General features: G+C 35.2%; 1 protein-coding gene across 1 annotated transcript in view; it reads right to left on the minus strand.

Annotated features, from left to right (window-relative positions):
* The window catches only part of LOC127871010 (RPA-related protein RADX-like), a 196982-nt gene that overhangs the window by 159281 nt on the left and 11201 nt on the right, over positions 1–26500 (minus strand). Inside the window, exons 2-7 of the mRNA XM_052413625.1 lie at positions 19462–19638; positions 13141–13273; positions 7801–7935; positions 6845–7023; positions 5551–5630; positions 479–706 (exon numbers count right to left, since the gene is read on the minus strand). Of these exons, the coding sequence (XP_052269585.1) occupies positions 479–706; positions 5551–5630; positions 6845–7023; positions 7801–7935; positions 13141–13273; positions 19462–19638 (932 nt within the window). The remainder of the gene's footprint in view (positions 1–478; positions 707–5550; positions 5631–6844; positions 7024–7800; positions 7936–13140; positions 13274–19461; positions 19639–26500) is intronic.

The following is a 26500-nucleotide window of genomic DNA, read 5'->3' on the forward strand; positions in this document are numbered from 1 at the left end:
ATGTTTTAGAAAATCTCTAAATCTGCCTATTTAATATCAGTTTCTATTCATTCTCTTTGGTTTTCACATTACATTCATCACACTATTTCAAACAATATGGTTTCAGAAAGACTTAAAGCTGTTGTTGTTTTTTTTTTCAAGAAATATTCAGAAGAAATATAAAGAAATGAAATAAATAATGTTTAGGCATCAACACATATAGAGTTAGTACACTTTTTATTAGATACATACACTTATTTCTCTACAACTTTTGTGAAGCATTATGATGCTTGATAAAAGTAAACTGTCAATTATTGAGTTCATAGGCATTACAAGTTCACTTCAAGGTTACCATGTTAATATCATGATTTGAATCAATATATAGGAAATGTAGTAATTTGAGATGCTGATGACTTAAAAAATACCAAATATAAATCCTTTTTAATGACATCTGTTTGAACTGTGTTAGGTATAATTTCTGGGCATTATTTTTACCTACCAAACTTGTCTCCGGTTCACAAAGTTATACAGCCTATTGGGCAGTTCTATTCCATCAGGTAACCTTGACTCATGAATGACCTTGACCTCAGTCTCCGGGTGGTGACTGTTGATATTGAGGTCAATGTCAAACAACTGGGTGTTCTTCAGTGCTGGTTTAATCCTCGGAACATTGAAGCTTTTCTTGGTAGTGAATTTCCTCAGGAACAAAACAGTCCCCTCTTTAATGCTGAAAATGAATTTGAACACCATTGTAACAATCTCAGTTCTTGCTCATCTACTCATATGTATAATATGACTGTATGTTAGGTCGTGATGCAATTTTGTTTATACCCCCTATAGACAGCATATAGTAAATGCATTGTCTGTTTTTCTGTACCTAAGTCCATCCAAATTCTTCAGAGCCAGGGTTTTTTCTGCCTATTTTGGGAAAAGGAGTCTGACCAAATTGGGAATTTTTTATCGACAAAATTGGTCATTTTGGGAATTTTCGCTTCGATGAAACGGCTCATTTGGGAAAAAATTGTGAATTTATCATGCTTAAATAATTCAGTGGTTTAACAAATAAATTTGTTTTTATTTGTTTTTTTGTCTTCTTTATATAAACAGATGCAATATTGGGCATGTTCAACGTTTATTCAAGTACTGCAGTTTTGTTTTTCAGTTACAGTTACTCTCTGAGATAAAAACTGAACAGTCAAAACCTTATAGCAGATATTTTTTACCAAAACAAACACTGGTTAGTCACACAATTGGGAAATTGGGAATTTTGTTCATAATTTCGGTTTGTGATCGGGTCCGTTTGCTTTAAGAATGCCTCCGTTTTCCGGAGGCGCAGACAGTGCTGAAAACCCCTGAGAGCATAACTGAGGAATCATTCAAGGGACTCAAATGAAACTTATTCACATTAATACTTTTAATTTTTCATAATGTTAATCATGTGACCTAATTTATGACTGCTTTATTGGCCTTAATTGATAGGTATAAATGTATTTAAATATATATAGTTGGCCAAAGATATATGCAAAATAGCATGAGTCTGCAAGGTACTTTACCAATTGTTTCCCACCTAACATTTTCACACGTAAATAAGAATTATTTACTTTCTATGTATATTGTTTATGTCAATATAGAAAAGGAATGAGATAATGAAAGAAATAATTAATGTAAACAAATACAAACTTTGAACATCAAATGTAAAGATTTAGTATGTTTGAAAATCAAAACATGATTGCTGACACCTGGGATATATGCGGCTCTATTACCAAAAGGCAAAAAAACCCATCTTATTTGTTTAAAAAATAAATAACAAATTGTCGTAATTTGTAGTAACAAGGGCCAATTGCTCACAGGAGGCCAGAAGGAACAAGAGGGCCTGAAAGGCCCAAGGTATCCCTCGCAACATATGCTTTGTTTGAGGATGGGTGCAAACTGGACGGATGAACATAATGATAGATGGACGGACGGAGGACAATAACACAAATGAAATCCGCCAAAGCACTTCCAAGATATGGCTCCGGACACAAAAGTGCCGGACGGACAGCCGGACGGACGGACAACGCCAAAACATTATCCCTCCGCCTCTGGCGGGGGAATATATTCATACCAAGTTTCAAAGAAATCCGCCAAAGCGCTTCCAAGATATGGCTCCGGACACAAAAATGCCTATAGTAAAAAGCATTTTTTCAAGATACAAAGGGCCATAAGTCTGTTTTTAACAGATGGTGTACAATGCCATTTGGCGTGCATCATCCTCTTATGCATATATATACTCATACCAAGTTTAAATGAAATCCGCCAAAGCACTTCCAAGATATGGCTCCGGACACAAAAGTGCCTATAGTAAAAAGCATTTTTTCAAGATACAAAGGGCCATAAGTCTGTTTTTAACAGATGGTGTACAATGCCATTTGGCGTGCATCATCCTCTTATGCATATATATACTCATGCCAAGTTTCAATGAAATCCGCCAAAGAACTTCCAAGATATGGCTCCGGACACTAAAAAGCATTTTTTCAAGATACAAAGGGCCATAAGTCTGTTTTTAACAGATGGTGTACAATGCCATTTGGCGTGCATCATCCTTTAATGCATATATATACTCATACCAAGTTTAAATGAAATCCACCAAAGAACTTCCAAGATATGGCTCCGGACACAAAAGTGCCGGATGGACGGACAGCCGGACGGACGGACAGCCGGACGGACAACGCCAAAACAATATCCCTCCGCCTCTGGCGGGGGATAACTAGACTATTCTATGAAGTGGGAGTTAAGAATAAAAGTGCTTTATAAAGCATAATTACCAGTATTTTAATTTTTAGTCAAATTATATTGACAAACTTTTGAAATATGAAAATATTCTAAACACAGAATGTATATGTCCATATTTAAATCTTAGATTTATTTATGGGAGATAACTCTACTGGAACAACCATAAGTCAGTAGCTGGTTGTCCCACCTGCAAAGAGACTGTCTGTACAAAAGTTCCATAGGTCACTTATGAATTGTTAATATATGAAGTTGCAATATTCTAATTACAGGCCCTGATACTATGTAAATTGGATGAAAGGTCAAATGAAACAGTTCTTACTGTTTTTCTGGGTTTACCACTAAATAACAACTGGCATGCACACTGGTGGCTTTTTTTTCAATTAATCAGAACAGCTTTTGAACTCAGCAAAGATATAACTTAAACAAGACTATTGCCAAGCAATATACATCCTCTACCGGCTCCATCATTATAAGGTTTTTTTAAATTATATTTGTTGCCATAGAAACCACAATTTTTGACGTAGGAAGAAAATGAAATGACGTACATAATGTCCATATTGCCATCTAGCCATGTTTTAAGTTTCATGAAACAAGATGCGTTTGTGAAACACAATGTCCCCCTATATGACGTTTGACCTTGAAGGATGACCTTGACCTTGACCCTTCACCACTCAAAATGTGCAGCTCCATGAGATACACATGCATTTCAAATATAAAATTGCTAGCTTCAATATTGCAGAAGTGACATAACATGAGCAATTTTGACCCATATATTTGACCTTGAAGGATGACCTTGACCTTTCACCACTCAAAATGTGCAGCTCCATGAGATACACATGCATGCCAAATATTAAATTGCTATCTTCAATATTGCAAAAGTATTCATAAAATAAGCGATTTGGGCCACATACATTTGATCTCTGACCTTGAAGAATGACCTTGACCTTAACCTTTCACCACTCAAAATGTGCAGCTCCATGAGATACACATGCATGCCAAATATCAAGTTGCTATCTTCAATATTGCAAAAGTTCTCATTAAATGAGTGATTTTGGCCACATATATTTGATCTCTGACCTTGAAGGATGACCTTGACCTTGACCTTTCACCACTCAAAATGTGCAGCTCCATGAGATACACATGCATGCCAAATATCAACTTGCTATCTTGAATATTGAAATACTGCAAAAGTGTACATTAAATTAGCGATTTTGACCCATATATTTGACCTTTGACCTTGAAGGATGACCTTGACCTTGAGCTTTCACCACTCAAAATGTGCAGCTCCATGAGATACATATGCATGCCAAATATCAAGTTGCTATCTTCAATATTGCAAAAGTTATTGCAAATGTTAAAGTTGGCGCAAACAGACCAACCAACCAACCAACCAACCAACAGACAGGGCAAAAACAATATGTCCCCCACTACTATAGTGGGGGACATAAATATGAAGAACTTTTAAAGTTGTTGCAGGATCCAGAAAAGTGTGACAGACTGACAGACCGACAGACCAACAGACTGACGGACACACAGAGCGAAAACCATAAGTCCCCTCCGGTGAAACCGGTAGGGGACAACAAGCAAATTCATTGAATATCCCCTGCCAAAAATAAATTGTGTGACAGACGGACTGATGGATTGACAACACCGATTCTATATCCCTCTGCCTTTGGCGAGGTATCAAAAATGTTCCCACAAAGTTTCAAAAAGATTAAACAATATGTGTGACTTTTAAAAAATTTGAATCTTTTTATTTAATTTGACTTAGTGGTGTTATTTTTTACCTTAGGTGATTCAGTTTTGAACTTGGCCAAGATATGGTTGTGACAAATGTCCAGACCAAGTTTCACAAAGGTTGGGCAAAAAATGTTCACTTCTGCGCAATTCACACCAAATGATGGACAAAAGGCGATCGTAAAAGCTCACCATGAGCAAGTTGTTCGCAGATGAGATTAAAACCTATGGTTAAAACCTTTACAAAGTATTTTATGAAATGTATTGTCATGGAATCCTTAACCCTAACCCATTTACAAGCTATGTGAAAATAGCTATGTGCAACCAGCATAAAACCACAACAGCCTGTAAGTTAATTGCAGTCTGTTCAGGTTTAATTCTGTTTGCTGCTCATTAGTATCTTAGGTTTGGAAATGAAGCGTTTAAAACTTAAATATAGTTAGAAAGATATAAAATTTAATTTAAATTTTCAATGGACCCCAAAACTGTAAAAATGAGTATCTGCCTGGTTAAGGGTTTATCCATTTATTGTAAGATTTGTTTATACTATTCTGTTACCAGTCAAGTCTAGTCAAGTCAGTTTTATTGGCAAATACATAAGTACTTAGCCAAACAACATACACAAGACATGTAATGGATGTGTAAATAAATGCTTATTCAACATGGTGATGAAAAGTATGGTTTAAATAATGAACATAAAATAATAATAAATGGTTGTGTGAATGTTGACAACAATAAAATGAGTCATGTTCTGAGAAAACTGGGCATAATGCATGTGCGTAAAGTGTCGTCCCAGATTAGCCTTTGCAATCCCCACAGGCTAATCAGGGATGACACTTCCGCTTTTATGGTATTTTTAGTTTCAAGGAAGTCCCTCCTTACCGAAAATCAAGCTTAGGCGTAAAGTGTCATCCCTGATTAGCCTGTACAGACTGCACAGGCTAATCTGGGATGACACTTTACGCTCATGCATTAAGCCCAGTTTTCTCAAAACAATGCTCAAATATGCAAAGGGTAACCAAGTACGGAAGGATCTGTTCAGCTGAAGATCAGCCCACTTACCTATGGTACAGTTGGGGACACATTGCATTCCACAACACTGCAGTACATGCCCCTGTCTTGTCAGCTACCAACAGGTGGGCCTAGATACAATGAGAAGTTAACAAGGGTCAGCTGGCCACAATGTTGTGCATTATTATACACTGAGAGTTGACTAAAACATACAACACAATTTAAACTAATTTCAAATAAGCTGACAAAATTCAAACTTTGCATCTGCAAGACTTGAAAATTGATATGAAATTAAGGTCTTGTGAGTCGTTGATTACAAATCAATTATTATAGATTTTGAAAATAAGTGGGTTGTCGAGCTATAGGAATTGATGTACATTGTAACTATCAGATAGTAGGATAGACTAAACTGAAACAAGTTTTTTCTCTCAATATTGTATGCACTTGAGGAATATCTTTTAAATCCTGTGTATTGGAATACAAACAATTTCGTAGTAGAATATTTGAGGAAAACATAAGAATATTAACAAAAACTTGTCTTCTGAAATTTTCCCAGCTGTTACAGAAATTACCCGAAAAACAATATGTTGCAGTTTCCACAAAACACGATGGTTGCGCCCAAAGATTTTGGTGTTACTGACTATTGCTAGTTGATAAATGTATGATTTTGATTCTCATTTGAGAAGTTGATTATTTAAAAGCTGATAAACTTAAAATATTCTGTCTTTTGGCGTATGTCTGTCAATACATGTGTACGATCTGTAATTTCCGCAACCAGTAGTACAATTGTAGCGGACACAAGTTTTAATAAAAATTATTGTGTTTTCCACAAATATTCTAACACTTTCTTGTTGAATTTCAATACATTAATGATTTAAAAGTAATATTGCATTGATTTCATCCAGGAACATTGTCTATAAGTGCAACAAAAAACAATCCACATTTTTTGGTTTATGAATTTTACCTCTTAATAGCTTGAATGAACATGCCGTTAAATGTTCTGAAAGATTAATGTCTCTACTATCTTGATTTGATGATTTTGGACTGTTTAATCTAATCAGAAGAGCTTGTTAACCTTATTTATACCCATGTAAAGCAAATTAATGAAGAGCCACTTTTTGTTTACTGCTGAACTCTGACGTCACGAGTTACCTCCCTTGTTGGTTGAGTGAATCTAACAATTAAAATAACTTGTATACTCAATTTTAAAGTATTTGTTAGCCAAAAATCAACAACAATAATTTCCCAATTTGAGTCAAAACAAGCAATTTTTCACCAAGCAAATGGACCCTCTTCATTCCAAAAAAGGCAAGAAAAAACACTGTGGCAACACACAAACACACACCTGAAAAGGCCACTTGTCATTTTTGGATGGTTTTGCATAATGTATCATCCTGCTCTTCACTTGTACACGGACAAGCAGTGCTGGGTTGGAGGCACGGACACTCCCCCAGCTCCTGGCTAGATCCTTGATGCCATATATATCCTTGGCCTCAACTCCTTCTGGCAGTCCCGATAATGTTGCTGAAATGTTGACAAGCGTTTTTCACGTAAGGTTTGTGTTTTTTTTATCCTTCTGCAAAGATCTTGTAGATAATCACCAAAAGTGAAATGAAGGAGTAAACATAATTGCAAGCTATACTTTCAATTAGTTAAATGAAGCAATGCTCCCACATGTATTGAAACCAAACCACAGAATTATTAATTTGTTCATAAAAAAACTTAGAAAACTTAAAAGCAACAGATATCCTACGGCCATTTCTTCGCTTTGATACTATCGTGTACTTTTTGTGACAGTAACCAAATATTATGATCACAAAGACATATTTGAAGATAAATATCTGTAGTAAACTGAAAAAGAAAATGTACTAAAATGTACCTAAATATACCAAAAAACAAGAAATGTGATGATGCAAAGAAATTAGATTATTCAATTTTTACTAAATAATTTAAGTGAATTCAATTACTTTGCAAGTATGGTCTCCATATAAGCTGCTTATACTGAAAATAAAAGAAAGATACATCCCTTTAAACTAAAATTATTGAGAAGAAATCATTTGTATATTTTTAGTAACAGTGACCTTGACCCAACTGACCCTCTATGCAATCGCAACCTGGGTCTGAATAATATTCCCATACTACCTGAAGTTACTGACCATAAACTTAAAATATGGTTAGCATCACAAACAGTGGCCTTCACCTTACCCCAACTGGCCCAAAATCAAAGTGCATGCAAGGTTTTCATGTTAGCTTAACACAGGAATAGTTTCTGTTCACATAAAGATCAAAGTTCTGCCTCACCTTCCATTTTCCAGCAGTCCCCACACATCTCCATGGTGGACCACACACTGACGTGATACCCCCGGGATGATGTAAGGGGTAAACATGTCTGCTCGTGGGGGCTGCAGTCATCTGCCCACTGAAGCCTTGACAGGTCTGAACACATACAAATATTTACCATAGAAATAGCTAGTTTCCTTTAAGGTAAAGGGTGATGATTCAAAAGGGCAAGATGGAAATTAAAAGTTAATGTCAACTCATCATGATTCAGTCTGGTTAACACATTTCAAAAAAGCAAATTTGTTGAATTGATTTCCACCGCCAATATGCTTCTGTACACAAAAGGGTTATATTTGACACTCAGCTTAAAAAGCATTTTATTAAGATACAAAGGCCCATAACTGCGTTATAAACAGATGGTGTACAATGCCATTTGGCATGCATCATCCTCTTATCCATATATATACTCATACCAAGTTTCAATGAAATCCGCCAAAGCACTTCCAAGAAATGGCTCCGGACACAAAAGTGCCAGACGGATGAACGTAAAGACGGGCAGACGGACAACGCCAAAACAATATCCCTCCGCCTATGGCGGGGGATAATAAGTTAGGGTATACTGGAAAAGAAGTCTTATTTTGGCTGTACAAACAACCAATTTTAAACCCTGTTGCATAAACCATTTAACTGTTGTGCTCAAATTTACATTCTAAACTTATGATTAATTCATTTTTTTCTTCCAAACTTGCTCAAATAATATTCTAAACTTATGATAAATTCATTTTTTCTTCCAAACTATTAGGAACTTTTTACAATTTAAAATCCATATCAATTTCTGTCAACAACTACTACTACTGACTCCGCTTGTTCTATGTGTCCCTGACATATTTTGTATACTTTTTGCTGATGATATTGCAAATTGTGCAGATACAGCTGTAAATCTACAGTTGCAGATAAATGCTATTGTACCTTAACAAGCATGAATTTGAATCTAAACTAGAGCTTTGTCACAGACGTAACGTATACCCCCACGTGCCGCATTGACACATGCATTGACACAGACTATTTTGCATGCTGTCTTCACAAAACAAGAGAATCTAATTTATGGCAATTTTTAAGAATTATTATGCCATTATAATTTATAGCAATCTTGACCCTTGAACTCTTGAATTCTTCCACATGACACGCTGTGCAATGACTGTGAACAAAATTAATGTAGAGAGTCATTTTAAAATCTCACAATGAATGACATAGTTATGGTCAAGACAAGATCATCAATGGCCATTTTTGACCTTTGAACTCAAAGTTTGACCTTGACCTTGGAGATATTGATGTAATTCTTTCGCGCAAAACACTGTCCAATGATGGTGAACACATGTGCCAAATGATTTTTAAATCTCACAATGAACGACATAATCATGGCCCGGACAAGCTCATTTATGGCCATTTTTTACCTTTGAACTCAAAGTGTTACCTTGACCCTAGAGATATTGACGTAATTCTGTCGCGCGACACACCGGCAAATCATGGTGAACAAATGTGCCAAATGATTTTAAATTCTCACAATGAACAACATAGTTATGGCCCGGACAAGCTCATTTATGGCCATTTTTGACCTTTGAACTTTAAGTGTGACCTTGACATTGAAGATATCTACGTAATTCTTTCGCGCAACACACTGTCCAATGATGGTGAACAAATGTGCCAAATGATTTCAAAATCTTACAATGAATGACATAGTTATGGCCCGGACAAGCTAATTTATGATCTTTGAACTCAAAGTGTTACCTTGACCTTCGAGATATCGACGTAATTCTTTCGCGCTTCACACCGTCCAATGATGGTGAACAAATTTTCCAAATGATTTAAAAATCTCACCATAAATGACTAAGTTATGGCCCAGACAAGCATTTGACCTTTAAACTCCAAGTGTGACCTTGACATTGGAGATATCAAAGTACTTTTTTCACACTACACACCGTCCCATGATGGTGAACACATGTACCAAGTCATTTTAAAATCTAACGATAAATGACATAGTTTATAATAGTCCAGACAAACTTTCGGTTTAAAACACACTAAGTGACCCCATGACCTAGTTTTTGACTTGGCATGACCCATATTCAAACTTGACCTAGACATCATCTAGATACAACTTGTGACCAAGTTTGGTGAAGATCAGATGAAATTTTGGGACAGGCCGACAGACAAAGTGACTCCTATATAGCCCCCATTACCAGTAATGGGGGTATAAAAAAACTGAGGTAATGGTATTTAGAAATGGGGGTCCATTATGTCACTATGAAAAATGGTGTTTCAATAATTGTCCAGTAAATACAACGTCCGTCTATAAATATATGGGCATTCCATATACCCCAAAGTTATGCTGGTCGGCTGCAAAACTAAACAAGGGCTGTTTGTAAAACATGCATGCCCCCCATATGGGCTGTCAGTTGTAGTGGCAGCCATTGTGTGAATACGTTTTTTGTCACTGTGAACTTGACCTTTGACCTAGTGACCTGACAATCAATAGGGGTCATCTGCCAGTCATGATCAATGCACCTATGAAGTTTCATGATCCTAGGCCTAATTTTTCTTGAGTCATCATCAGGAAACCATTTTACTGTTACGAGTCACTGTGACCTTGACCTTTGACCTAGTGACCTGAAAATTAATAGGGGTCACCTGCCAGTCATGATCAATGTACCTATGAAGTTTCATGATCCTAGGTGTAAGCATTCTTGAGTAATCATCCGGAAACCATTTTACTATTTCGTGTCACCGTGACCTTGACCTTTGACCTAGTGACCTGAAAATCGATAGGGGTCATCTCCCAGTCATGATCAATGTACCTATGAAGTTTCATGATCCTAGGCGTAAGCGTTCTTGAGTTATCAGGGGGGGTTTCCACTTTTTGGGAAGATAGCCCATGGCTTTGGAATTGGGAATTTTATCGGCATTTTCATGAAATTGGGAAAATAAATTCATTAGCCTTTTTATTACAAACTAAAAGTTCACTGATTAGGGAAATACTTAATTTGATATAACTTTTTATAATCATTCAAATTAAAAGAACAAAATCATATAATACTTTGTTAGATGTAATTGACACTTATTTCTAAAAAAAAATAAAAAAATTGCCATATTTTGGGGAAAAAGTATACTTTTTGGGATTGGGAACATAGCCGAATTTCGGCTATAAAATCGGGCCAAAAAAAAACCTGGTTATCATCCGGAAACTATTTTACTGTTTCGAGTCACCGTGACCTTTAACCTAGTGACCTGAAAAGGGGTCATTTGCAAGTCATGATCAATGTACCTATGAATTTTCATGATACTAGGCGTAAGCGTTCTTGAGTTATCATCCAGAAATCATTCTACTATTTCGAGTCACTGTGACCTTGACCTTCCATCTAGTGACCTCAAAATCAATAGGGGTCATCTGCGAGTCATGATCACTGTACCTATGAAGTTTTATGATCCTAGGCCTAAGCGTTTTTGAGTTATCATCCGGAAACCATCTGGTGGACAGACGGAAAGACCGACCTACCGACATGTGCAAAACAATATACCCTCTCTTCTTTGAAGGGGGACATAATTAGCCGCTCAGGGAGGAAGGGCATTATTTGTCATTAAAGAATACCAAATTCCGTTCGGATATTTCTGCTGTACAGAATTCTTTAAATTATTTGATGCAATGGTTACACCAATACTCACATTCGGATCAGAAATCTGGGGATTCACATATAGTGATTCAATAGAGCGTGCACAAATAGCAGCTTGCAAGTACTCTCTGGGTGTTAAAAACTGCGGTCAATAACTGTGTAGCTTTAGGGGAATGTGGCCGTTTACCAATGTACGTCATTTATCACTCAAAATGTATAAAATACTGGTGTAAACTTCTCTAGATGCCTGATAGAAAATATCCAAAAAACTGTTATAAAATGTTAGTCATTAGATGATATTGGAAGGCCAAATTGGGCTACGGATGTAAAGGGGCTTCTTTTTAAATATGGGTTCGGCTTTATTTGGCTCTAACAGGATGTTGGTGATATTGATTTATTCATACTCCTTTTTAAACAACGTCTGACTGATTGTGCAACTCAATCCTGGCACGAAAACATAAATGATTCTTCTAGATGCGATACTTACAAGCAATTTAAAAGTTTATTAAACTATTCTTCTAGATGCGATACTTACAAGCAATTTAAAAGTTTATTAAACACGATATTTAGACAATGCAATGCCATTTCATTGCAGGCAAGCGTTACCAAGATTTCGTTGTTCGAGCCACAGGTTTCAAAAGAGTTAGGTAGACAATTAGGAATACCAAGACATCTTAGAATATGTGCACATTGTCAATTAGAAAATGAATCTGTAAAAATAGAGGATGAATATCATGTATTTTTTTTAATGGTCTAAATATGCTGAAATTAGGCAAACATATTGGTATAATTGGTATCATGGCAGGCAAACTATTTTGAATTTCTTTGATCCGTTAAGAAATGAAAATGAGTTTGTTATTTAAAAAAATAGCCTTTTATGTTAACCAGTTAATACGTTTTTCAAATGGAACATAATACGTGTCGTTTAAGTATGTTTGTTCGTTTTGTTTTTTCTCCAGTCAAATGATATTGTACATATATACGTAGGGACAACTCTCTGTATTATCTGTATAAATATATTATGTATACATGATGTATTATGGGCCGGAGGCCTTTGTTTACAATAAACTTACTTACTATATGGCTATTGAATTGTATGCAACTAAGAAGACAACTAGAAATTGAGTTCCACAATCCAGATCTAATTTATTACCTGATGTCTTATATAAATGATAATTAATTATTTTTTGCTATTTCCTCGTCGAAAAAGAAATTTGCAATGTTTTAACTGTTACCGGTGAATATCGAACTGTTGACTGGTCAACAGTTTGAACTGTTGCCTGCTGGAATAATGACATCATTTCGTCGAAAAAATGACGTCATTTTACAGTTAAACAGTCAAAATTATTTATTTTATCAATTACTGTTGTGTGTAAATAAAAATTTAGTTTGCTGTTATTTCTATGTTGGAAATTTGATCAGGTAATAAAACACTTATTTCATGGATGCTTGGTGAACAATCTAAACTGTTGTCCCTCGGTATCAGGGCTGACATTTGGAACTGTTGCCCTCGGCCTATTGGCCTCGGGCAACAGTATCAAAGTCATCCCTGATACCTTGAGAAACAGTTTTGACTGTTCACTGTGCATCCATGAAATAAGTGTATGATGTTAAATAACTAGCCATGTTGTTTCGAATGTTTAAAGTGTGATTTATTGCACTCAATTTATCTTCAGTAATTAAAACAAACACAAACCTTTATCGCCTGGCAAGGTCCCATACCCAGTCACTGTCAGCCCCTTCACTATCACAGTTTTACCGCTGTCTATATCTGTCTCATCAAAGTGAACATGTGCTGATGTTATGACTATATGGCTGCCTGCCTGTAGCTGTGAGAACAAACAATCAACTTTGTCATTGTCAAATTAAATCATAAGTTGACATAGCTCCTATATCCCGTGTTTTTTCACCATTTTAGGAACCAGGCAACCCTTTGGTTGGAAAAAATTACTTAGTTTTGATTAAAATTGGGAATTTGTTTCTAAGGCCATCCTTAAAAATTCTTTTGTTTGGCATAACCCGACCGACCCACTAAAATCGTGCCGACTGAATTTTTTTTTGTTACTTTCTAAAAAAAAATTTTTTTTGCTCCAACAATCATTTCCGCTAAATTTTTCCTTTCCGCTTTTTATCCTTTCCTGTTATTTGCGTCACTTACACAATGTGTGTTTTACGGCCCACCCCTAGGTGGCAACAGTGTGAATCAGATATGCGTCAATAACCCCATGTCTCTACATTTTGTGTATCAATCAATAATTTTAGGGAAACCTGCCACATTAATCTGTCCGTACAGTGTAATTCTCCGCGATAAAATCATGGCAAGTTACGTAAGAGACTGATTATAGCCAACGGGTGTTATCCTCCTGGAAATTGTGCTTTTAATGCATAATTTTATCAAAACATTTTTTCGACATGTAAAGCATTTTACCTATTGAATATTTAATTCACAACAAATATAACACAAGCATAAATTTTCCGTTAAATTCCCAAATGAGAAAAATAATTTGTAATCCGAAACACACTTCCGACTTTTTAATGTTAACACGACGTTTACAAATGCTTCATATATAGTCATCATGTATATTTCCCGACAAAAGAGTGCGAAAATTATGCGGCAATATACAAGGTCAAGGAAAGCGTGCGTGTATTGATTTTTTTATACAAACTTTGTAGCGCATAGAACATCATGTTAATTTCGGTTAAAAGTTTCTTCGGTATTGTTTAACACATTTATATCGTGAATAATTTGATATTTTCTCTGAATTAATTTTAAAACAAACACGCCGTATCTTTAACGTTACGGTCTTTTAAGTGAGTATTAATTATTGAAACACTAATTGTATTTTATACTGAAACAAGAGAATATCTGGACGAAACTGGATTAAGTGTTGGGCGTTATGAAAACACGCATAGCACGTCTGCTGACCTATTGTGTAGACTGCTGTATGCGGTTTTTAGACAAAAGGGATTAACATGTGTGAATGCAACTCTGCCGATTTGGTCCATAATTACCGGCATACATGCAATACATTTTCAGACCAATCTGGGACATTTAGCTCAATTTTCCGGGATATTTGCCGATTTTCCGGGGCATGTATACATATAGCAATATATAGACATATATGCATTTTTGATACGCACTGTTTTTCCACATTGTAAATTCAGTACATTACCAATAAATAAATTGTTAGCATCTAAAACAATTTTATGCATCTTTGATTATCACAGGAATTTCATTAATCTTTTCTAAGTCTAGATCTAATTTGTTAATGCGATCTTTATTTGCCATGTTTGCCGAGTCCAATTTATTTCTTCAAAAGTCTGCCATCTTGTTGAAATGATGGAAGCAGCAGGTGCGCCTAACAATGTAAAATCGTTTAATATATCCGCCTTATAGGCAATTCGTATTTTGTTTAATTTGTATACGTTACAGTAATTGTTTCATTAATTAACTATCTTAAAGACGATAACGATACACATTGTTTGTGTGTGTTCTTTTTAATTTAATCTCGAGTTAAAATAAATGTTTTGATATAACTGAGTTTTGCATGAAATCAGGGACCTATACAGGTCCCTGATGAAATGCACAATTTCCACAAGGACAACATCAATGTTTGCATCAAAAGTTTCCGAACTAACTGCCCACAATTTTATTGTGGAGGAGTACACAATACGGACTGATAAGTGTGCTTGGTATAACAAAGCCACTGAAACTATAGATTGATATTGACACGGGGTAATTCATGCATGACTAATTCACAACCGCACAAATTTACCGGTAATACATTGTTTTGAATGTCATTATTTTAATCAATAAATTCTTATAAATATAATGGAAACAAGAGATAAGTTTGTCAGAAACACAATGCCCCCTACTGCCCCACTTGGAAGCCATTTCTTTTACCTTGAAGGATGACCTTGACCTTCCACCACTCAAAATGTGCAGCTCCATGAGATACACATGCATGCCAAATATCAAGTAGCTATCTTAAAAATTAAAATTATCAGTGCCATTATGTTTCATCTTACTACAGGCATATTAAAATTAAATAGTTTATTCTGTTTATTTTCAGCATATATGTTTTAGCTCACCTGTCACAGAGTGTCCTTAAATAACATCTCCTAAACCACTCAGTGATCTACTGTAATTTTGAATTAATTTCACACAAATGTTCTTTGGATGTCTCTTTACCAAAATTAATCAAAGAATTCTATTCCATGCAGAAAAATCTTTACCAATTTTCTTATCATGAGCCAGAAGACTTAGAGCTTTATTTGATAATTACCTTTGGTATATGTCATAGTTCAATGTCAGAAAAAAAAATACTAAAAAAAATTTCCCTACATACCTACCCACCCAAATTTACCTTGGTCGGGTTATGCCAAACAAACAATTTTTTAAGGATGGCCTTATATTATATTTACTAAGGTTCAACCCATGGAGTTGGACAGGGAAAATAACTTATTGTTTTATTATATATACAAACAAGAGCTGTGTTTGTGAAACACAATGCCCCCTACTGCGCCGCTTTGAAGCCATATATTTGACCTTTGACCTTGAAGGATGACCTTGACCTTTCACCACTCAAAATGTGCAGCTCCATGAGATACACATGCATGCCAAATATCAAGTTGCTATCTTCAATATTGCAAAAGTTATGACCAAGGTTTAAGTTTTGGGACAGAAAGACAAACAGAATGACATACAGAATGACAGACAGACAGACAGGCAAAAAACAATATACCCCGGATTGATCCGGGCACATAAAAACTTCACTTCGGGAAAATGTACTTTTTAATATTGGGAATTTAGTCGTAGTTCCACCCTAAATTTGACCAAAAACACTGGTAAACGTAAAACACGCTCCGGTGAAACTGGAAGGGGCTTAATTTTTATAGATAACCAGGCCTCTCGGAAACGCTTAATTAAGCTTATTATAATTTGTACCCATAAAATTAACAAATGATGCTTATCTCAAACCAATTGAGTCTCGAGTCCCAAGGTTGCATCTTTTTGCATAACTGGGTATTGCTCAATTAAACATTGCTTTGTGTCCAGTTGCCAGATGCCAAAGGTTTCAATGTGATGTTTAGAATGGCTGGTCAATAGAGGGTCTGTGACATAAGTTGAACATTGAAATGGTCAGTCAGGAGCCATTAGACTTCTTGAAATTGTTCATAGTTGATACCTTGATTAATTGCCTTGTTCCTATTGATATTTAACTATGCTTCTGCAAGGTTAAATGGCCCATTAAAACAACGCTCAAGAATGAAAAAAAGGGAAGAGGTAATCTAATCTCTGCTGAAATAAATATTTTACTAACACTTGCAATAAATATGGGGCTCAGTTACTGGTAAGAATTGGAATCACTGCTGTTATATGAGATTATATAAAAAAATAAAAAAATATATAAACAAATAATTTTAACAAAATATACATTTGATTCAATTGTAAATTGCTTAAAATTTTAAAAAGATACTGATAATTACTAGCTTTATCACAATTTTAAGTTTATAACCTGTTCAGGTAAAAAAATCAAAATTATAAAAGTACCATCATAACCTTCAACAATAGCGGGTGCAGACCGCTATTTTCTTTTTAAAGGTGAAGGGACTCTCAATTTCAATCACAAAGGAGGGAGGGGTGGAGTGAAGAGGGGTGTATAGTGTGGGTGTGTGGACATTTATTACATTATCTTCCAAAAATGCGAAAAAAAAACACAAATTTTTTTTTTTCGGGGTGGGGGGGGAGGGAGGGGATTTTTGGGTGCGATGGTTGGACGGTATTTCAAAAATAAAATAATACAAATAAATATTTGTGTTTTTTAACTGTTTTAAAAAAAATAATTGGGGGTGGGGGGGTTATAGTGTGAGGGTGTGGTGGTCATTTGTGAGATGATCTTAAAAAAAAAAAAATTTAGGAGAGGGGATTCAGGGGGGGGGGGGAGGGGGGAGGGCACGGGGGTTGGTTTGGATGGAGTCTATTGTGGTATGTCAGGTAAGAGTAGTTTTGTCAAAATAGTAATCAAATCTAATCATAAATAAAGAAGTGGCAATTTTAGCAAAATTTAATAATTTGACCTTGAGAGCCAAGGTCATTCAAAGGTCATGGTAAAATTCAACTTGCCAGGTACAGTAACCTCATGATAGCATGAAAGTATTTGAAGTTTGAAAGCAATAGCCTTGATACTTTAGAAGTAAAGTGGATCGAAACACAAAATTTAACCATATATTCAATGTTACCAAGTCAAAAAAGGGCCATAATTCCGTAAAAATGACAACCAGAGTTATGCAACTTGTCCTTTTACTGTACCCTTATGATAGTTAGCGAGTGTTCCAAGTATGAAAGCAATATCTATGATACTTTAGGGGTAAAGTGGACCAAAACACAAAACTTAACCAAATTTTCAATTTTCTAAGTATAAAGGGCCCATAATTCCGTCCAAATGCCAGGCAGAGTTACATAACTTTGCCTGCACAGTCCCCTTATGATAGTTAATAAGTGATGCAAGTATGAAAGCAATAGCTTTGATACTGTAGGAATAGTGGACCTAAACACAAAACTTAACCAAATTTTCAATTTTCTAAGTATAAAAAGGGCACATAATTCTGTCAAAATGCCAGTCAGAGTTACATAACTTTGCCTGCACAGTCCCCTTATGATAGTTAGTAAGTGTTGCAAGTATGAAAGCAATATCTTTGATACTTAAGGAATAAAATGGACCTAAACACAAAACTTAACCAAAATTTTCAATTTTCTAAGTATAAAAAGGGCACATAATTCTGTCAAAATGCACGCCAGAGTTATGTTATCTAACTTTGCCTGCCCAGTCCCCTCATGATAGTAAGTAAGTGTACCAAGTTTGAATGCAATAGCATTGATACTTTCTGAGAAAAGTGGACCTAAACGCAAAACTTAACCGGACGCCGACGCCAACACCGACGCCAAGATGATGACAATAGCTCATAAAAAAATTTCAAAAAATAGATGAGCTAATAAATGATAAATAAGAAAAATATATTTTTTTATTTACCTTTGTTTTATAATAATTTAAATGGAGCATGTTAAACTGTACCACCAATTTCAGCCTCTATTAAAGAAATTATTTCAGCAGTAATGAGGCTTATCAGTTATTACATACATAGCAGGTTAAAGGTTAAATACATAAATTAAGCTCAGTTAAATACACCAATAACTCAACATTAACACTTAAGTGTGTTTGCTTATCTTTGTTAATGTTTCCCCCAAACAGCCAAATGGGAGTTACTTCGAATTAATTATGATGGGAAAGGTGTAATGAGGGGTATTAAACAAGTGAAGATTTAAAAATCGACATTCAAGTAAGGAATAGTGCGCTATGGGTTTTTAATAATGAAACAAACAATTATATAATGTATTTATTATATATTTATTCTTTTTATTTTATGCTTTCCGGTGGTTTATAGAGAAATATCAGTGAATTAAAACTGATAATTTCACTGTTTCAAACAATGAAAATTATCAGTGAAAATTATCAATAATTTTCACTGTTTACTGTGAAATGATGTAATTTTTTTGACGAAATGACATCATTATTTCAGTGAAATTCTTTAGTTTAACTCTTAAACAATGTATATTAACTGTGAAACAAAGCATAAAATAATAATAAAATTTGTTGGATTCGGTGGATTAACGATTTTAATTCACGAGTGATCACAAAAAATAATATTTTCACGAGTCTATGATCACGAGTGAATTAAAATCGATATATGCCACCGAATCCAACAAAAATTTTTAATTTTATTATTAGATTTTTTTTCTGAAAATTTGAAGTCATGTGCAATATTCAAGGGGCTCCTTTTCGACTCCTACTTTTACCTTTTGGACTCCTACTTTTACCTTTTGGACTCCTACTTTTACCTTTTGGACTCCTACTTTTACCTTTTGAACTCCTACTTTTACCAAGCAAGGAGTTCTAAGACTCCAGTTTTAAAATCCTAGTGAGACCCCTGCATAACTTGACTAAGAGACACTAACCTGGCATGTCTGTATGAGGCTGTTAAGCTCTGGAGCCAGTATCACCTTGACCTTGTATTCCCCATCAGTCAGTACAACCTCTATAACATCCAGGACCATATCTTTCTGATTTCCATCACATATCCCAACCTGTGCCCAGTGTTTCGGGTCAGCCAAGTATCTTTGCACCGCCAACACCTTGAAACCAAGTTTTAAAAGTCTCAGTCAAGTTTGACGGAAAGACTGACAGACAGGCAGACGGACAGTCCGATCACTATATGCCCCCTTTTCTTTCAAAGGGGGCATAAAAAAAGTATCAGATTTTCTGAAATCACTATCTAACTATCTGTTCAATTGGTCTTTTTTTTAAATATGTGAGCATAAAAGTTCTGAAGACAGTGATTTTTTTGCTCAAAATTACCCATAAATTCGGCCCCAATCGCAATATTCCACGTTTTTTCCCCAAAATCTGACCAAATTTTTTTTTTAAATCCAAAATCCCAAAAATAAAATTCTTATTTTTTTTTTTTTAAAGAAAGAAGTCTCTTATGACTTAATAATGATTTCTGAACTCTAGATCTCAACTTTATTTTTTAAACATCCTACAATATATATAACTTAAGTTAAAAGTTAAGTACTTTTTGTTGATAAATAATTCCTAAATTTGCCACGTTTATTGATTTAAAAGTCCCAATTTGACCAGACTCCTTTTCCCAAAATGGCTAGAAAACCCCATGAACATGCACTTAAAACAATATTAATTCTGTTACTTATGATCATATTTATAACGCTTAATTTTTCCCGAGTTCATGGTTAATCGCGCTTTTTTCCAGTTTCACGATTTATCGCGCTAATTTTCCCAATTCAAATGGCACAGGCTGTAACAAATAAAAGCAACTAAAATCACTGCAAGAATTTCATGAACAGAAAAGTTCAACAGTTTTTCAAATAAAAAACAACATATATTTTATTATCAAAAGATTTCCAAAAATAAATGTCCAATACTGAATAGAGATGGAGTAATCCCACTGAACATTGCAACTGACACATGCGTGCAGTTATTTTTCATGCAACATTTTCTGAGAATTAGAATAAAGTGAAAGTATTTCTTTGAAAATAAATTAAATACATGAAATTGTTGTACTAACACCAGCGCAGTCATCTGCTTCTGTCACTTTAAAATTAATGTGAAAACGTAATGAAAAGGACAGATAGCGTATGGAATATGGAAAATTTGGATTGTTTTTTTCAGGGATAATTTTAGGTCTGCGTCCTGCGTCCTGGACGCATAGAAATCGCAAGGGACTCAAACATCATAAAAGTGTATAAATTATGATACTGAAAAAAGATTTCATGAATGGAGAAAAAAAGAATTTAAGACCAAAAAACTTGCAAATCAAGGTTACAATATAATAAATAACCGTTTCATGTAGGGCTGTACTCTCTAAATAAATATCATAGTTGACAGGAAGGCATGTTTTACACTTTTAACTGTTTTTCGGGTGTTATCTTTCGGAGATATAAATGGTAGGGCATTAATAGGCGTTCACTACTGAATCCCTGAAATATGATAAACTTGAAGACTAAAGTAAACCATTGCACTGTAAAAGGTTACATTCCACCAAGAAACGGCCGAAAAAAAAGTTGCAAAAACAGTTGATATTGATTTGTGTCAAGTTCTTTCTTGCATTGAACATGACATATCTTTTTTATTGCATAAATCGATTCCGCTTAGAATAGCCTTTAAGAAAAGGTATGGTTATGGGGGTCTCTATGTGCAAAATGTTGCATTTATTTTGGCTTAAAGTTGTCGCTTTTACATTGAATTATATAGGGAAACTATTTAGTACATTGTGACCTCAACCGAAAATGGCCTCCATTTTACTATTGTGCAATCAATAATCCGGGCCATTGGAAAGCTTAATTTTGTATTCAACAATAGGAAGCTTCATTATGATACGGAGCATGGGTTGCATAGCACTATATTTTTCTGACAATTTTGTAATTTACTAGCAACAAATAAACAGTCCTCCTGCATTTCATGTAACACATGCGAAAATAAGAAATCATGTTATTCTTCCTCTGGGAAAGCTGGGCTTTCAATTTGAATGATGAATAAAAACTCGTAGTGCTTTGTTTTTAACTTTAAAGAGGAAACTTTTTATGTTAATTACACTGCATCTTTATGGCAACAGTCGTTGAGATATGTAAGTATTGACATAAAACTGCTCATCTATTATAAAGGTCAAGTTGGGTTATTGATTGTCGCACTACATACGCGTGAATGTGATGTACAATGGAGGCCCTAAAAATACAGACCAAACTAGAAAACAACCATAAGTCCCAGTTCACACCAACCGTTACCCGCGAAAAACCTCGTTTACCAGCTATCCGTTATGTGGTCAACAGCCCAAAGAAAGCTTTCAATGTAGAAGTGCACACACACAAACAAAGACAGTTTTGCATATTTGTATTGATAATTCAAACATTTTATTTTTTGTAAACATCTGTTGATAAACGTTCATATCTGCCGTTACAGACTCTAAAGTTTCCTGTTTAATTGCCTGTTTAAGTCTTGAAAATAATCTAGTCATAAAACTGTTGAAATGCCTTTTAAAGTTTCCTGTTTAATGGGACTAGATATAGCCATGTGACTTCATTAAAATTAGAGCTGCAACGATTCGATCCTTTGCATCGAAAATCGGTTCGAAATGTGTTGATTCGATACCAAACCTACCAAATTCGATTCGATTCTTTAACATATAGATATTTATAGACATAGATATGCAAAGCTCGCTGTATTCTGACTATTTGATACGCAAAGGTGTAGGCTTTATCTTTACCTGTAATTACGATGCACGCGATTGGTTGCTTATTTCTTTAGTCATCCAATCAATAAGCGCATTAGGTCTACTTTCGGAAAAAGCGTCAAAATGGCTGAACAAGTTGTGGCCAACAAATTGAAATTATCAGATGTGCCTAAGAAGCTAAAATCAAAAGTGTGGCAGTACTTTGTGTTTCGGGATGGTAGCCCTCCCTATAAAGCAAAGTGTAAGCTGTGCTTCACGGATGTGGCGTACCCCTAAGTCCGGCTCAACCGCTAATCTAATGCAACATGTCAAACGCAAACATAACGTTGATTTAGCAAGACTAAGACATAGCACAAGTTCAACTACTCAAGTCGCCAGCCAGAAAAGTAGTTCTGTTTCTGTCAGGAATTTGTTAAGTTTATTAGAGAATGTGATTTGTCCTAAAGGTAACAGGTGATGCTGTCACGGCACAATGGTAGACATGCTTGTAGCGGTTTGGGGTATAAGTATAAGAGTGATAGTACTATCACTCCACTGATTTCAGATGTTCTTATGATTATCTATTTATTTTTATATTATTGTGTAGTCAAAAACAATCTTCTAGTCAGAAGTTTTTTTATATTAAAATTGAGTCCTAATTTGCTATTCTTTTTATGTGTTTTATTGAAATATTGACATAGTTTGTAAGACAATTGGCAGTTTCTTTAAAAATATTTCTTACAAATGTTAATTTAACACACATTCAACAGTTTTTAAAACACCATTGAACCAAACAAACTATATCAAACAAACACACAGTTTGACAAATGCCAAAGATATCTAGGTATGCAACACATTTGAACAGAAATGTTTATTTTGAGACAGAAGAGTAAATACTGTGAAACCATTTATTTTCGTCGGCACAAAATTTCGCCCTTTTCATAAAAATGACTATTTCGTCCGCTCTTAAATTCGTCCATTTCTGGTTTTGAAAAAAAAAAACACGTCCGATTTGTTTGTAATACATGTAATACGCGGTTGCGAAAAAATCGTAAATAAACCAAAGGTACGGGTTTTTATGTATATGTACAAAAATAGTAGATGCAGTTAAAACCAAACAACTAAACACAAATCAAAATGTTCTTTATTAATTTGTAACAAAGCGCAGAATATATTTCAGTCAGATGTTGATCACATCGTCATATTTTAATTGCGTTAAATAGTATTGTCTTTAATCCGGATTCGCCGCGTGTAGGCCGTATAATCTGCAACACCCCTGAAAAACACAATACACACAATGGGTAATAAAGTTGTTAACAATTAGCGCTAATCAACACTATTATACCTAAACGAAGTCGACGCATTCGATACAGCCTTATTGCATTCGCGTTTTACAGGAAATGTCAGTTGTCAGTACACTGTATAATGAACACCCCTTTGTGTCAAAACCGGATTTAACTTGAGTGTGAATAGTCGACTGTTTCATGTTCTTTGTATCAATACCATCTGTGTATCTGTATTTTAAGTATACCAGTCAACAAATAAGGTGCACGCTTCTGCATATGGGTATTCGGATGTTCAAAAAATTGACCTACGGTTTAGCGTTAACGCCGTCGAACGCATTAAGCAATATAACTCGTTTTTTTTTCACTATTTCTTTATTTGCAAAAAACACTAGTGGCTTATAACTTACCTTGCAATCTTTTTTTCTCACATTTTGCGAGTGTTAATTTCGAGCCCTTTGTATATGCGTGGATTACGCTGGATTTAAATGCCTCATGCCTACGGTAATTCAGTCTTATTTGTTTCAAATATGGGACATGATTGTTCGTCCGGATCTTGAATTCGTCCATCGGTCGAAGGACGAAAAAGGCGAAAATTAATGTCGGACGAATAATAATGGTTTCACAGTATATGATAAAACTAGGTTTGAGGATGAATCGAATCGAAAAAATCTGTATCGGAGTGTCTGAAATCGAAATCGAATCAATTGTTGGTGAATCGTTGAAGCTCTAATTAAAATGTTGAAATAACCTGATGCAATATGTTTTTCTTCTGCTCATAGATGGGACCCATACTTTTTCTCTGGGACCCATAGAGTTAAAACCTACGAGTCCCAAGGACTCATACTTTTGATTTCTAAAATTATCACTGTGTTTTAGTGAATTTTTATTTAATTGAATTATTTGCTTTTGAAATGAATTTATACCTGTTTGTTCCTCATTCTGTATGTGCTTATATTTATTTTCAAGCAAACCATGTGTGTTATGTCACAATGAGGGTCTTGTTCTTGATGTAAATAAAATGATCAATAGGACGACCTGCTCGATACAAGGACACCATACAAAAATTGGTCACTAAGGGATGTTTTCCTCCAATGTATGTTCTCATAAAAGCGCAATGCATTCAACAAGAACTATCAAAGATTTTGTCTTTACCATGAAAAACTTAAATTGTAGGTATGTACTAATAAAAGCTCAAAGCATTCAGGAAGAACAAGTGTAACCAGTCCTTAAGAGTGTGCTGATTTAGTTTGTCTATCTATCTGTCTATACTGTCTAACTCCCCTTGCGGGTATTATTGACAGGTGAATGGTGGTACGAATAAAGTGCGTATATGACTCATATTCGCCAATAGGACTGAAAGGTGCAAATATGAACAGATATCGGCTGTTTTAAAATGGTTTTTTAACATTTTTTATAAGGAAATCCTTCTATGACTAAAAATCTTATCCTAATATATTTGATACTGTTAAGATCAGTAAACATTTAAGTGTTCTTTCGTGACATTTTGTATTGTGGAGTCGTCGTGGTCAGGGTCTTCCCCAGGCCATTTAAGCGCCCCTTGCCAGGGCGCTTGAATTTCGAAATCAGAGTCCCCGGGGCACTTGAAATTTTCCGATCAGTGTATTCTTCAGTAAAAGAAAGTGGAGATTGCCCAAAAAAATCAAGGTTTCCCTATCAGTGTATCAATATTCCCTGTTTTAAAAGAGCACTCGGTACCTCGGTACCTTCTTTCACAAGTAATCGCCATAAACACCACATGGGGTAATGGATAATCCACTGATAAGAGAATAGCATGACGCGCGTATCGATTATTCTAGCCACATTACACGGTCATTTAAATGCTGACAAGGATGTATCTGGTAGCTTTCCAGTCGTCAAACTGTGAAGTTCATCGTCCAATCGGTTACGCTATTGCTTATGAGGGCGGGGTTAACTATCGACCATTATTTTTGATTGACAACGGGCATGAAGTTGACGTCGGGCATGAAGTAAGAGTTTATCGCAGCTTGATTAGCAAGAAGTTGTACCATTTAAGTAATATAAAACCGGTAATTAGTACAGTACAGAACATTAAAGACGGTTTCGGGCATCATCATCACACCTTTTTACTGTAAACAAGTGTAACCTATGACTCACAATCATACATGCCATAATTTTTCAGACCAATTCCGGGACATTGAGTTAAATTGTCCGGGACTTTTGCCGATTTTCCGGGACATGTATAAAATGTAGCAATATTTATAAACATATGCATTTTTGGTATGGGTTTTTTTCGCATCGTTAATTGCAAAAGTTCGAAAGCCTATCCGAAATACACTTGATCTATTAACGTCAAAATAAACGTTACTACTTCCGTTAATACTAGATACAAGTCACGTGTTTTCTTTAAAGTGTAAGCGTTCTAAACAAAGATGGTGACGTCACTGCGTTTTGTTTTAAGACCGGTGTGTAACGCGTAGTTGTTGATACGCCTTTATTCATTTATAACATTTATATAATAAAAAATACAACAATACAGTAACGTTAGATCGTCAACTCAAATAAATTCACAATACATACTGCTTTTAATTTTTTCCTCAGCGATGTCGGACTTCAGATGTGTGAACAACTATCCTTTGCCCTTACGCAGCGGGAAATAATGATGTAGTAGATTAAAGTCAATTAACAACCACATTAAACAATGCCGCCTTTTCGGTTTGACCGCGAACGTGAGACAATCAATATGATAGCATGACCCCTGTTAATTGATCGATTTTGACACGTAGCGTAGTCTGCCTATTCGGGTAGGCATTGTCATGGAGACGCTGCAGATATACACAGATTAAAGGTGCAGTTAAGCCTAAGATAAGGTACATATATATATGGATTTAGTAAATTCCGGGACATTTGACAGATTTCCGGACAATCCGGGACATATAGCATGTATGCTCATAATTAATACGAGAAATTAATTGCAAGTGGTAAACAATTAATTATTATAGCGAG

Source organism: Dreissena polymorpha, chromosome 3 (genome assembly GCF_020536995.1).
Source record: "Dreissena polymorpha isolate Duluth1 chromosome 3, UMN_Dpol_1.0, whole genome shotgun sequence".
NCBI lineage: Eukaryota > Metazoa > Mollusca > Bivalvia > Myida > Dreissenidae > Dreissena > Dreissena polymorpha.